The sequence below is a fragment of the Acinonyx jubatus genome, chromosome B4 (assembly GCF_027475565.1).
Source record: "Acinonyx jubatus isolate Ajub_Pintada_27869175 chromosome B4, VMU_Ajub_asm_v1.0, whole genome shotgun sequence".
In the NCBI taxonomy this organism is placed as follows: domain Eukaryota; kingdom Metazoa; phylum Chordata; class Mammalia; order Carnivora; family Felidae; genus Acinonyx; species Acinonyx jubatus.
The window spans coordinates 138941339-138956005 of NC_069387.1; the positions used below are offsets into that span (position 1 = coordinate 138941339).

Genomic DNA, 14667 nt, shown 5'->3' on the forward strand with positions numbered 1-14667 from the left:
CATTGGTCCTGGGCAGCGGACCGCTTGCCCGCGTGAGGACACCTACAGAGGTGGCAGGGCCATGCTGCGCCTCGCGGCCAAGCTGGTGGCGTTCTTCTGGAGGAGGGCGGACGGCGCCGAGGGGGAGGAGGCCGGGCAGCCGGGGCCCGAGCTCGCGGAAGGTGCCTGGGGGTAGGGCCCGGGGCCTGGGTGCCCCGGGGTGTGTTGCTCGAGCTGCCGGAGCCTGAGGCCAAACAGAATGCGGGGCTGTTCGGAAGTGGGAGGAGGGGGACAAGAGCCGGAGGTCGTGAGGTCGTGGTCCCGGGGTCCCTGATGGAGTTTCCAGCCGCGAGCCGCTGTGCATCGTGAGCGCGCTCTGAGAGATGCTGCCGCCTATCGTTCGCTCTTTGAGGTCAAAGCGAAGGTGTGACCGTAGCTGAGCAAGGCCTCGTGTGGACTATGATTTAGGGCGTTGGTCTTCCTTTGGGTTTGCGCCGCCTCCGGGTCCTTCTTGTTTCCGCTTTGAAGTGTTAAGTGCGGCGGGCTTTCTAGTTTCTGTCGTCACCGCCACTTGCGGTTGCGTGTTTGGAAAGCTCTGAAAAGTGCAGCCCGAGCTGTCCCAGGTTGTCCTTTCGCAGTTCACCCTGAGCTGTCGCAGTTGTCCTTTCGCAGTCCTATGTTGTCCTGCCTTTCCTCTCGAGAAGGCCTTTAAGGTTCTCTTGGTCCGGTCTGGACTGTGTTGGGACTCTGGTACCTGGTGACCTTGAGCTGACTGGACTCAGGGTGCTGATTGTGCAGTCGCTTTCTCTGGCCTCTGAAGACGTGACGTCCTCCTGAGAAGGGCCCGAAGCCGCAGCCGGCGCGTTAGGAGTTGAGGGCAGCGCGCTGCGAGCCGTATGTACGCAGACCTGCTGACGCCCGCATCGCCATCTATAACCTGGAGCCAGTCCCTTCAATCAGCCCGGGGCCTGCCGGTTCAATCCGGGCTGGGAACCTCGGCCGGAGCTCCCGCGCCCGGCTTGCTGGCGGCGGTGGGGAGGCGCGCCGCGTGGACGGGCGCGTGCCCTGTCTCTGGGCCAGACTTCACCCCAAGCCCGGAATCTCCTGGAGCACCTCGTTTGGGGAGGGGACACAGAATCTGCTAACGCCTTGCCGGCGGGATTGGAGAGACGGGAGGGTGGTAATCCCAGCACAGGGAGATGGTTCTCCAGACGCCAGCGTAGGACAGTGGTGCTTTATAACCTGGGCCGGCCGCTCAGAAATCTGTGCCCTGGACCGCTCGCCGCCGCCACCCAGACAGCTGTCTTGGGTGGAGACTGTAGCTGCCTCCACTTTACAATTGGGAAGAGGCCTAGCACGGTTAATGGGGAAGGACCTAGCCCAGAGATAAAGTGGCAGCAGGAGAGCTGGGACTCAAACCCAGGTGGTGTGGCTCTCGAGTCTGAGCTCCCCCCACTGAGTCTGCTGCCTGTGACACCCCTCAGAGGAACTTGGGCAGTCTACCTCAAACACCCTGCTTTCTGAAGACTACCCCCCCCCCCAACTGCAGAGGGTTCCAAACTTATTGGATGCGCTTGTCCTCCACCTTTCTCTGGTGGGGCTTAATCATAGGGTGGGCTTGCTTTACTCATGGGCCTTGTAACGTCTTTGTTTATGCATCTCAGGTGACGCCAAGCTGAAAACCGTCCAGGGTGTGGTTACAAGGTACTGCGGCGATTATGGCATGATTGATGATTTGATCTACTTCTCCAGTGAGGCTGTGACTAGCAAAGTGCTTCTGAATGTTGGACAGGAAGTTATTGCACTTGTGCAAGAAGATAAAGTGTCGAGTGGACTGAAAGCAATTAGGGTAAGGCCTGAGTTGTTTGTGAAGTCTCTCTTCACCATGGGGCTTTATGTTTCCATCCTTTTTTTTTTTCCAATTAAAAAAATTTTTCATGTTTGTTTATTTTTGAGACAGAGACAGAGCGCAAGGGGGGAGGGGCAGAGAGAGGGAGACAGATTCCGAAGCAGGCTTCAGCTCTGAGCTTCCACACAGAGCCTGACACAGGGCTCCAGTCCCCGAACAATCATGACCTGAGCCAAAGTCAGATGCTTAATCAACTGAGCCACCCAGGTGCCCATCCATCCTTCTGTTTAGTTAACCTCTTACAGACAACGTGGGAGAGACAGGGAGTGGAATGTACCTTCTTGGGGCTGCTTTTGTTTTTATAATGATTTCTGCCTTAAAAAACTAACGGTGGTCATCATATGTTATTCAGACTACAGAAATTTGTAATTTAGGAAGTAAAGCTCGTTGGTAATTTTATGCTCTGGAAAAGAACACAACATTTCTATTTCTTTTTTTAATGCTTATTTATTTTGAGGGAGCGTGCATGCGCATGCACAAGTGAGGGAGGGGCAGAAAGAAAGAGAGAATGAATCCCAGGTGGGCTCTGCACCATTATTAGTGCAGAGCCAGATTCAGGGCTCAATCCCACAAACCGTGAGATCGTGACCTGAGCCAGTTATCAAGAGTCGGACACCCAACTGACTGAGCTACCCAGGGGCCCCAACATGAGTATTTCTTATAGTCTTTTAAAAATTTGTTAAAAATGTTAATCATTAGGGTGCCTGGCTGGCTCGGTCAGTGGAGAGTGCAACTCTTTTTGTTGTTGTTGTTGTTACTTTCTATAATTTACATATTTTTTATAATGTACATCCAAGTTAGCACGTGATTTCAGGAGTAGATTCCTTAAGCCCCTTACTGTTTAGCCCACCCCCCCACAACCCCTCCAGCAACCTCTGTTTGTTCTCTGTATTTGAGTCTCTTATGTTTTGTTTTGTTTTGTTTTTTTCGACGTTTATTTATTTTTGGGACAGAGAGAAACAGAGCATGAACGGGGGAGGGGCAGAGAGAGAGGGAGACACAGAATCGGAAACAGGCTCCAGGCTCTGAGCCGTCAGCCCAGAGCCCGACGCAGGGCTCGAACTCATGGACCGCGAGATGGTGACCTGGCTGAAGTCGGACGCTTAACCGACTGCGCCACCCAGGCGCCCCTCTTATGTTTTGTTTTTATATTTTGCTTCCCTTCCGTTATGTTCATCTGTTTTGTATCTTAAAGTCTTCATATGAGTGAAGTCACATGATATTTGTCTTCCTTTGACTAATTTCGCTTAGCATAATATCCTCTGGTTCCATCCTTGTAGTTACAAACGGCAAGATTTCGTTCTTTTTTATTGCCAATATTCCATTGTATATATATACCACATCTTTATCCATTCATCCATCAATGGACATTTGGGCTCTTTCCATACTTTGGCTGTTGTCGATTGTGCGGCTATGAACATGGGGGTGCATCTGCCTCTTCAAAACAGCATACCTGGATCCCTTTGGTAAATACCTAGTAGTGTAATTGCTGGGTCATAGGCTAGTTCTATTTTTAATTTTTTGAGAACCTCCATGCTGTTTTCCAGAGTGGCTGCACCAGTTTGCATTCCCACCAGCAGCGCAAAAGAGATCTCTTTTTCCACATCCTCCCGGACATCTGTTGTTGCCTGAGTTGTTAATGTTAGCCATTCTGAGGTGTGAGGTGGTATCTCATTGTGGTTTTGATTTGTATTTCCCTGATGATGAGTGACGTTGAGCATTTTTTTCGTGAGTCGGTGGCCATCTGGATGTCTTTGGAGAAGTGTCTTTTTCCCATTTCATCACTGGATTTGTTGTTTGGGTGTTGGGTTTGATAAGTTCTTTATAGATTTTGGATACTAACCCTTTATCTGATATGTCATTTGCACATATCTTTTCCCATTCCAGTGGTTGCCTTTTAGTTTTGCTGATTGTTTCCTTCTCTGTGCAGAAGCTTTTATTTTGATGAGGTCCCAATAGTTCATTTTTGCTTTGGTTTCCCTTGCCTCTGGAGACGTGTTGAGTAAGAAGTTGCTGCGGTCAACGTCAAAGAGGTTTTTGCCCGCTTTCTCCTTGAGGATTTTGATTGCTTTCTGTCTTACATTGAGGTCTTTCATCCATTTTGAGTTTATTTTTGTGTCTGGTGTAAGAAAGTGGTCCAGGTTCATTTTTCTGCCTGTCGCTGTCCTGTTTTCCCAGCACCATTTGCTGAAGAGACTGTCTTTATTTCATTGGATATTCTTTCCTGCTTTGTCAAAGATTAGGTGGTCACACGTTTCTGGGTCCATTTCTGGGTTCTCTATTCTGTTCCATTGATCTGAGTATCTGTTTTTGTGCCAGTACCATACTGTCTTGATGATTACAGCTTTGTAGTATAGCTTGAAGTCTGGGATTGTGATGCCTCCTGCTTTGGTTTTCTTTTTCAAGATTGCTTTGGCTAATTGGGGTCTTTTGTGGTTCCATACAAATTTAGGATTGTTTGTTCTAGTTCTGTGAGGAATGTGTTATTTTGATATGTAGATTGTTTTGGGTAGTATTGACATTTTAACTATATTTGTTTTTCCTATCCAGGAGCTTGGAATATTTTTCCATTTTTTTGTGTCTTTTTCAATTTCTTTCATAAGTTTTCTATAGTTTTCAGTGTGTAGATTTTTCACTTCTTTGGTTGGATTTATTCTTAGGTATTTTATGGGTTTTAGTACAATTGTAAATGGGATCAGTTCCTTGATTTGTCTTTCTATTGCTTCATTATTGGTGTATAGGAATGCAACTGATTTTTGTGCATTGATTTTATATTTTGTGACTTTGCTGAATTCGTTGATTACTTCTAGCAGTTTATTGGTGGAATTTTTTGGGTTTTCCATATAGAGTATTATGTCATCTGTGAAGAGTGAAAGTCTGACCCCCTCCTGGCCAATTTGGATGCCTTTTATTTCTTTGTGTTGTCTGATTGCTGAGGCTAAGGCTTCCAATACCATGTTGAATAACGGTGGCGAGAGTGGACATCCCTGTCTTGTTCCTGACCTCAGGGGGAAAGCTCTCAGTTTTTCTCCATTGAGGATATTAGCGGTGGGTCTTTCGTATATGGCTTTTATGATCTTGAGGTATGATCCTTCTGTTCTTACTTTCTTGAGGGTTTTTATCAAGAAAGGATGCTGTATTTTGTCGAATGCTTTCTCTGCACCTATTGAGAGTATCACGTGGTTCTTGTCCTTTCTTTTATTGATGTGATGAACCAGCCCTGCATCCCAGGTATAAATCCCACTTGATCCTGGTGAATAATTTTTTTAATGTATTATTTGATCCAGTTGGGTAGTATTTTGTTGAGGATTTTTGCATCCATGTTCATCAGGGAAATTGGTCTATGGTTCTCCTTTTTTAGGTGTCCTTTTAGGGAATCAAGGTAATGTTGGCTTCATAGAAAGAGTTTGAAAGTTTTCCTTCCGTTTCTGTTTTTTGCAACAGCTTCAAGAGAATAGGTGTTAACTCTTCTTTAAATGTTTGGTAGAATTCCCCTGGAAAGGCATCCGGCCCTGGACCCTTGTTTTTTGGGACATTTTTTATTACTAATTCAATTTCTTTACTGGTTGTGGGTCCGTTCAAGTTTCCTATTTCTTCCTGTTTCAGTGGTTTATATGTTTCTAGGAATTTGTCCATTTCTTCCAGATTGCCTATTTTGTTGGCATAAAATTCTTTGTAATATTCTCTTACTTTGTATTTCTGCCGTGTTGATGTGATCTCTCCTCTTTCGTTCTTGATTTTATTTGGGTCCTTTTCCTTTCTGATCAAACTGGCTAGTGGTTTATCAATTTTGTTGATTCTTTCAAAGAACCAGCTTCTGGTTTCATTGATCTGTTCTACTGGTTTTGTTTTGTTTTGTTTTGTTGTTGTTTTGGTTTTTTTTTTTGGTTTAGATAGCATTGATTTCTGCTCTGACCTTTATTATTTCCTGTATTCTGCTGGTTTGGGGTTTTATTTGCTGTTCTTTTTCTAGCTCTTTTTTTTTTTTTTTAATGTGTTTTTTATTTTTTATTTATTTTTGGAGGAGAGAGAGAGAGAGAGACAGTGTGAGCAGAGGAGTAGCAGAGAGAGGGGGAGACACAGAGTCCGAAGTAGGCTCCAGGCTCTAAGCTGTCAGCACAGAGCCTGATGTGGGGCTCAAACTCACTAACTGTGAGATCATGACCTGAGCCAAAGTCGGATGCTTAACCGGCTGAGCTACCCAGGCACCCCTTTTTCCAGCTCTTTAAGACTTAAGGTTAGGTTGTGTATCTGACCTTCCTTCCTTTCTTAGGAAGGCCTGGATTGCTATATACTTCCCTCATATGGCCACCTTTGCTGCATCCTGGAGGTTTGGGGCTGTGGTGTTATCGTTTTCATTGGTTTCTGTGTACTTTTTAATTTCCTCTTTAACTTTTTGGTTAGCCCATTCATTCTTTAGTAGGATGGTCTTTAGTCTCCAAGTATTTATCTTTCTACATTTTTTCTTGTTGTTGATTTTGAGTTTCATAGCATTGGGGTCTGAAAATATGCATGGTATGATTTTGATCCTTTTGTACTTGTTGAGGGCTGATTTGTGTCCCAGTATGTGATCTATTTTGGAGAACACTCCATGTGCACTGGAGAAGAATGTGTATTCTGCTTTAGGATGAAATGTTCTAAATATATCTGTTAAGTCCATCTGGTCAGTGTATCATTTAAAGCCATTGTTTCATTGTTGATTTTCTGTTTAGATGATCTATACATTGCGGTAAGTGGGGTGTTGAAGTCCCTGAGAGTGCAACTCTTGATCTCAGAGTTGTGGGTTTGAAAATGTCCTACATTGGGTGTAGAGATTACTTAAAAATAAATTTTTTTTAAAAAAAGAATCATTGAACCCTTTTTTCTAAATACAAGAGAACAAATCTACACCTGTATTTATTTACTTTCCAGTTATTTTAAATCCTCAAGGGGTACAGCATCCCATGGATTCTGTGCCCAGTGGCTTTAGCAGGAAGGTTGCTTCAGAATTTGGCAAGAACCATGCCGCTGATTCCATGAGCATGAGCATAACTTTTCACCAGATTACTCTATCTGGTTTTGTTTGATTTGCCACCAGGAGTCACTGTATTGTTCTTTGCCTTGTACATGTAAGCATATCTCTTGCCTAAATAGAAATCAGTTTCATCTGGAGCATAAACACCTTCACTTTTAAGAAGAGCTGTGTGCTCTCTCTGGTTCCAGAGACCCCGCTGCAGCCAGCAAAAATGACTTTGGACCACAGCTTTCCAGACGTATTTGTCACTTTCAGAGTCCTGTTCCCAGCAGACCTCCACAGGCTCCAAGATGGTGGAAAGAGTAGACCCTTTGTTATCCAGTTAGCAAATATAATTAGTGGATTCTTTTGTTCATTTTTTTTTTCCATTTAAAAATGGTATTTTTGTGCTATAATGTTTAGAAGTGGAATTGTTAAGTCAAAGTATATACACACCCAACATTTCAGTGGTTATCAGATTATCGTCCAGTAATATACAAATTAATTTATACTCACAGGAGCAGAAAGAGACTGCTTGTTATTCAGAGTTGTCAAGGATGTGTATATTATCAGTCTCTGAAATCTTTGCCACTCTAATAATAAGTGAAAAGTGACCTCATAAATTTAACTTGAATTTAAGCCTTAAAGCAGATTAATTTTTTACATTTTTCCCATGAGTTATTTTTTATGTTCTTTATCCCTTTTTTGTTGGGTTCAGCTTTTTTAAATTAAAGTTTCTATATGGGGAAATTTAGAGTTTTCTTTTTGGTAAGAGTTTTATTGAGATGTAATTAATATTGTACAGTTCACCCATTTAAAGTGTACGATTCGGGGTTTTAATATATTCAGAGAGTTTTGCAACGGTTACCACAATCTGCCATAAGCTTTTAAAACAGGAACTTTTTCTCTGGGCAGAATTTTCTGCATAGCTTCTTTTTCAAGCATGATCTCACCTCATCAGCCTGTCCAGTCTTCATTTCTCCCACTCCCCATCCTTGGCTTGCTGTACCTTTAGCAGAGACACTACTAGGATTCAAGTGTCATTTTCATTTTTATTTAATTTTTTAAACTTTAATTCCCATCACCTATTTCACCTATCCCCCACCCACCCACCTCCCATCTGGTAACCATCAGTTTTTTTGGTATAGTTATGAGTCTTATATTTTGGTTTGTCTCTCCTTTTTTCCCCCTTAGCTCATTTGTTTTGTGTTTTAAATTCTGCATATGAGTGAAATCATATTGTATGTCTTTTCCTAGGTGACTTCTTTTATTTACCGTTATGCCGTATCTTTACCCATGTTGTTGCGAATGACAAGATTTCATTTTTTTTATGGCTGAGTAAATTTTCGCAGTATGTATTTACTACATCTTCTTTACGCGTTCATCGGTCGGTGGACACTTGAGCTCCTTCCATGTTTTGGCTCTTGTAGCTAATGCTGCTATAAAGCTGGGGGATACGTGTATCCCTTTAAATTAGGGTATTTGTGTTTTAGGGGTAAATACCCAGTAGTGTGATTCCTGGATCATAGGGTAATTCTGTTTTTAACTTTTCGAGGAACCTTCACACCGTCTTCTACGGTGGCTGCACCAGTTTCCATTCCGACCAACAATGCAAGAAGGGTTCCCGTTTCTCCACAGCCTCGCCAACACCTTTTGTTTCTTGTGTTGTTGATTTTAGCCGTTCTGATAGGTGTGAGGTGGTATCTCATGGTTTTGATTTGTATTTCCCTGACGACGAGTGATGTTGAGAATCTTTTCAAGTGTCTGTTGGCCATCTGGATGTCTTCTCTGGGGAAATGTCTTTTCTTGGTTTCTGTTCTTAGCTCATCAGTAGATTCCTGATTCACTTGAACAATATGTTTACACCTTTGCTTGATTTACCAATGTTAGGTAGTATTGACTGATTTCATGAAGGATGTGCAGTTTCTTTGCATATTTTTATGTAGGTTTTATTGTGGTAAAATATACATACATTTACCATTTTAATCATCTGTAGGTGTACAGTCCAGTGACATTAAGAACATTCATGTTGTGCACCCGTTACCACTATTTTCACAACTTTTTCATCATCCCTAAAACAAGAATTTGCTATTCTACTTCCTGTCTCTGAATTTGACACTTCTAGTGTCTCAGTGGAAGCATGTGATTGTTGCCCGTCTGTGTTTGCATTATCAAACTTTGCAGAATATTTTCAAGGTTTATCCATGTAACATGTATCAGAATTTCATTACTTTTGATGGTTGGATAATATTCCATTGTGTGTATAGACTACACTTTGTACACTCATCTGTTGTATTTTAATTTTATGATATTTATTTTTGAGAGAGACAGAGCATGAGCAGGGGAGGGGCATAGAGAGGGAGACACAGAATCTGAAGCAGGCTCCAGGCTCCAAGCCGTCACCACAGAGCCTGACGCGGGGCTCGAACTCATGAACCGTGAGATCATGACCTGAGCCGAAGTCGGACGCTCAACCGACTGAGCCACCCAGGCGCCCCTGTACACCCACCTGTTGATGAACACTTGGGATGTTTCTACCTTTTGGTTATTCTGAATAGTGCTGCTGTGAACAGGTGTCTTAGAGTCCTTGTTCTCTTTTGGGTATATACCTTGGAGTGGAATTGCAGAGTCATATGGTAATTTTGTGTTTAGCTTTTTGAGGAAACCGTAAACTTTCCGTAGCACAGACACCATTTTATATTCCCCCCAGTAATGCACAGGGATTGCAGTTACTTTACGTTCTTTTGACAGTAGCCATCCTAGTGGATATGAAGTGGTATCTTGTTGTGGTTTTGACTTACCTTTCCCTAATAATCATTGATGTTGAACATCTTTTCATATGCTTATTAGCCATTTATCTGTCATCTTTTGAGAAATGTTTGTTTAAGTCCTTTAACCATATTTTTATTGTCTTATTTATTTTCTTTTTTTTTTCAACGTTTTTTTTTGTTTTTTGTTTTTTTTTTTGGGACAGAGAGAGACAGAGCATGAACGGGGGAGGGGCAGAGAGAGAGGGAGACACAGAATCGGAAACAGGCTCCAGGCTCCGAGCCATCAGCCCAGAGCCTGACGCGGGGCTCGAACTCACGGACCGCGAGATGGTGACCTGGCTGAAGTCGGACGCTTAACCGACTGCGCCACCCAGGCGCCCCTTGTCTTGTTTATTTTCTTGTTCAGTTAGAGAAGTTCTTTACAGGGGTTCCTGGGTGGCTCAGTCAATTAAGCGGCCGACTTCGGTTCAGGTCCTGATCTCATGATTCGTGAGTTCAAGCCCCACATCAGGGTCTGTGCTGACAGCTCAGAGCCTGAAGCCTGTTTCAGATTCTGTGTCTCCCTCTCTCTCTGCCCCTCCTCTGCTCATGCACACGTGCTCTCTCTCTTTCAAATACAAAAAAAAAAAAAAATTAAAAAAAAAGAATTTACATATTCTGGATGTTAATCTCTTAACAGATATGTGATTTACAAAATATTTTTCATATTCTGTGGGTTAGTTTCCCAGTATTTCTTGATAGTGTCCTTCAGTACACAGAGGTTTTAAATTTTGGTGAAATCCAATTTATCCTTTTTTTAATTGCCTTTGCTTTTTTTTTTAATGTTTATTTATTTTTGAGAGAGACAGAGACAGAGAGACAGAGTGTGAGGGGGGAAGGGCAGAGAGAGAGGGAGACACAGAATCTGAAGCAGGCTCCAGGCTCTGAGCTGTCAGCCTAAGGGCCTGACGTGGGGCTCGAACTCACAAATTGAGATCATGACCTGAACCGAAGTCAGACACTTAACCAGCTGAGCCACTCAGGTGCCCCTGGTCAACTTTATTTCTAAGTGTTTTACTCTTTTTGATGGTATTGTAAATGGAATTGTTTTCTCTTTTTTAAGTTTATTTATTTTGAGAGAGAGAGAGAGCACACGTGCATGTGGGAGGGGTGAAGAGAGGGGGGGGGGAAGAGAGAATCCCAAGCAGGCTCTGTGCTGCCAGTGCAGAGCCTGACACGGGGCTCGAACTCAAAACCATGATACCATGACCTGAGCCAAAGTTGGACACTTAACTGACTGAGCCACCCAGGTGCCCCATGGAATTGTTTTCTTAATTTCCTTTTTTGGAATGATCATTGCAAATGCATACAGATACAACTGATTTTTGTAGCCCTTTATCTGATATGCCATCTGCAAATAATCTTTTCTCATTCCGTCAGTTGCCTTTTAGTTTTTTTGACTGTTTCCCTTGCAGTGCAGAAGCTTTTTATCTTGATGAGGTCCCAGTAGTTCATTTTTGCTTTTAATTCCCTTGCCTTTGGAGAGGTGTTGAGTAAGAAATTGCTGCACTGAGGTCAAAGAGGTTTTTTCCTGCTTTCTCCTCTGGGGTTTTGATGGTTTCCTGTCTCACATTCAGGTCTTTCGTCCATTTGGAGTTTATTTTTGTGTATGATGTGAGAAAGTGGTCTAGTTTCATCCTTTTGCATGCTGCTGTCCAGTTCTCCCACCATTTGCCAAAGAGACTTTTTTCCATTGGATATTCTTTCCTGCTTTGTCAAAGATTAGTTGGCCATACATTTGTGGGTCCAGTTCTGGGGTCCCTATTCTATTCCATTGGTCTAGGTGTCTGTTTTTGTGCCAATACCATGCTGTCTTGATGATTACAGCTTTGTAGTAGAGGCTAAAGTCTGGGATTGTGATGCCTCCTGCTTTGGTTTTCTTCTTCAAAATTACTTTGGCTGTTCGGGGTCTTTTGTGGTTCCATACAAATTTTGGGATTGTTTGTTCTAGCTTTGAGAAGAATGCTGGTGCAATTTTGATTGGGATTGCATTGAATGTGTAGATCGCTTTGGGTTGCATTTGTATACACCAATAATGAAGCGACAGAAAGAAATAAAGAAACTGATCCCATTCACAATTGCACCAAGAATCATAAAATACCTAGGAATAAACCTAACCAAAGATGTAAAAGATCTGTACGCTGAAAACTATAGAAAGCTTATGAAGGAAATTGAAGAAGATACAAAGAAATGGAAAAACATTCCGTGCTCATGGATTGGAAGACTAAATATCGTTCAACACTTTTTTTAAACAGAGGTAGCAAAATCCTTGCCTAGTTCCTTATCCTAGGGAAAAAGCTTTTAGTCTTACCATCATTGAGCGTGATGCTAGTTGTGGGTTTTTCATACATGGGCTTTATCATGTTGAGGAAGTCTCCTTACGTTCCTGGTTTGAGTGTTCTCTCGTGAGAGGATGTTGTTTTGTCAAATGCCTACCCAGTGTGAGGTGTATTCTATTGACTGGTATGTTGAACTGTCTTTGCATTCTGAATAAACCCGCCTTGAGTGTGGTGTGTAACCTTTTTAAAACACTGCCATATTGGGTTTGCTGGTATTTGATGGAGCATTTTTAATACTTATGTCCTAAGAGATACTGGCCTGCAGTTGCTTTTCTTGTGGTCCTCTTACGGTTTGAATAGTGGTTCGTTTGTCTTACAGGTGGAAGCTGTCTCTGATAAATGGGAAGATGACGGCAAAAACCGCAGCAGAGGGCTGTTAGACTCCAGCCCCCAAGTGCTGATTGGCTGTGTGACGTCGCTGATGGAAGGTGCTGGCTACATCAGTCAGACCACGTACTTCTCTCTGGAGAGTGTTTGTGAAGGTATGTCAGATGGGTTTCTACTTAAATTTAAGGTTAGGTTTTGTGGGGGGTTTTTTAATTTTATGACTGAGATTTGAGATGGCTATACATATTGAAAGGGTCAAATTTGAGCGTGCTTTGTTGCGAGGGTTTTAGACTAGAACGGCTTCACCGGGCACTGGCTCCAAGTGGTGTAGGTGGTATAGACTGCTGTGATTTGTTTTGTGTCATTTGTTGAATGGAGTCACAATCTTCCAGGTAATTGTTCTTTCCACAGAAGTATTGTTCCTGACGTAAGTCAACGGTGTTGCAGACGTATAAGGGGACTGTTCTCACAGTACTTCAAATGGGTTAACACAGGGCTTGGGGATAACTTTGTACCTCTCCACAAGTATGTGTCGGGTTGTTTTTTTTTTTTTAGCTGAACTCAAATTTTGTTTTTATATCTAAATGAAGAATTTGTCGATGCCATTTTTGAGTTTGACTCAACAACCATTTATTGTGTACCTGCTCTCTCCCAAGGAGAGACAGACCTGTACACGTCTTGGAATTGGGCAGGAATTGGAAAAGCTGCCTGGTGGAGGTGCTTCTTGAGCTGAATTCCAGCTGCTCACCCTGCCAGCCCCACATAGAGACATGGAGAAGAGCCGGAATTCTCTCCCACCTTGGCTGCCAGGGAGCCCAGTGCAGGAGGGCAATTAGGTCAGCCCACCAGCCAGCTTGCTTGTCTGCTTTTCTCGGATGTAAAAGCCAGGACTCTGACCTTTGTTGATAACCCTAGGAGTTTCCGGAATGAAATTGTTAGGTGGCTGGGATTTAAAATTTTCTGTTCTGTCAGAGAAACTGTCAGTTCTGGAAAAACTGATCCTACAGTTGCTCAGCTCCAAAGGGAATCCCTAGGTCCCCGTAACTATGCCAATAGGAAGTCACTCCCAGACTGGGACATGGTTCATGCTGCAGCGATTGCTGGAAGGTACAGAAGTAGTTCACCACGAGGACTGGCACCTGAGGCATAGGTGGAGGGATTTCCCAGCACAGTCTCCCGTCTTCTTGAGCTGAGAGAGTCCAAATTGTTGATGACCTGCCATAGACAGCAAGAAGAACATTCTTGAAAGAGAAAACACGACATGAAGAAAGGTAACGGGAATCCAAAGCAGAGGTTGCAGACCTTTTCTGGATAAGGCCAGATGGTAGAGCTTGTGGGCCACGTGCTCTCTGCTAGCTCCTTACCTCTGGGTTGGGGCTAGCATGGACACAGCGGTCAGCAGCGCCTGAGCGGAAAGGTGCAGGTTTATTTACGAGAACAGGAGGCAGGCTGCCATGCGAATGTCTGATCTGAAGGTAAGAAGAGGAAGAATTGGGCTAGGTGTTTTGTTCCCCTAAGGCAGAGTCAGAATATACGGTCTCTTTCTTGGCAGCCATTCAGCAGATGTTGGAAGGCCGTCTCCCGACCCACTGCTCGTAGAATCTGTTCTGGTGGGAGGGGGAGTCGACAGCACAGTGTTCTCTGCTCTGCGAGAACTGCGTGAGTGACGTGATGGGACAGGAGGCGGACCGGCTTGGGGTGCCTCTAGGGCACGGGAATGCTCAGCCTCCCTGAGTGCAGAGCAGATCAAGGGCTCTGTGGGGAGGGTCCAGGTGAAGCACAGATTATGTCCCAAACCTTCCAAGGTAACCTGGGTGAGTCAGTTCAGTTATGTACAGTACCTTGAGCAGAGGAGGATGACAAGATGTGACTGAGGAAGGGGTGTCACTGGGGAGAGGTGGGAACCTGTGAATATTGAACAGTGAAGGTGGGAGGTAGGGTCTCAGGATCACTGGCTCCCCGAAGTATCGGACTACAGGGGTAGTGGTGGCCATCAGCCCAGTTTTGTGGATGACATTTCAGATCTAGGCCCAAAAATAACACTCATGGGAATTCTTTTTCTTTTTCTTTCTTTTTTTTTTTTTTTTTAATATAAACTCTGCCCTCTGTATGGGGCTCGAACTTACAACCTCAAGATCAAGAGTCACATTCTTTACCCATTGAGCCAGCCAGGTGCCCTATTTTCTACTCATAGGAATTCTTAACATCAGTAGCAGGGCTCAAGCTGTTTTACACATGAATATCCATTGAATCCTTAACCGTTTTGGCCAAGGCAGAAAGGGAGTTAAACACTCAGCCTAAAGCAGGCTC

General features: G+C 43.7%; 1 protein-coding gene across 7 annotated transcripts in view; it reads left to right on the forward strand.

Moving 5' to 3' along the window:
- The first annotated feature begins 3 nt into the window (after positions 1–3).
- Positions 4–14667, forward strand: part of MOV10L1 (Mov10 like RISC complex RNA helicase 1) — a 71882-nt gene continuing 57218 nt past the window's right edge. For 2 of the 7 annotated variants that reach the window (XM_027070392.2, XM_027070393.2), the window contains exons 1-3: positions 4–161; positions 1644–1828; positions 12350–12512. In XM_027070392.2, the coding sequence (XP_026926193.2) occupies positions 62–161; positions 1644–1828; positions 12350–12512 (448 nt within the window). In that variant the 5' untranslated portion in view covers positions 4–61. Of the gene's footprint in view, positions 162–304; positions 878–1643; positions 1829–12349; positions 12513–14128; positions 14172–14667 lie in introns of those variants that run through there. The other 5 variants (XM_053199560.1, XM_053199563.1, XM_053199564.1 and 2 more) reach the window with 5 other exon arrangements.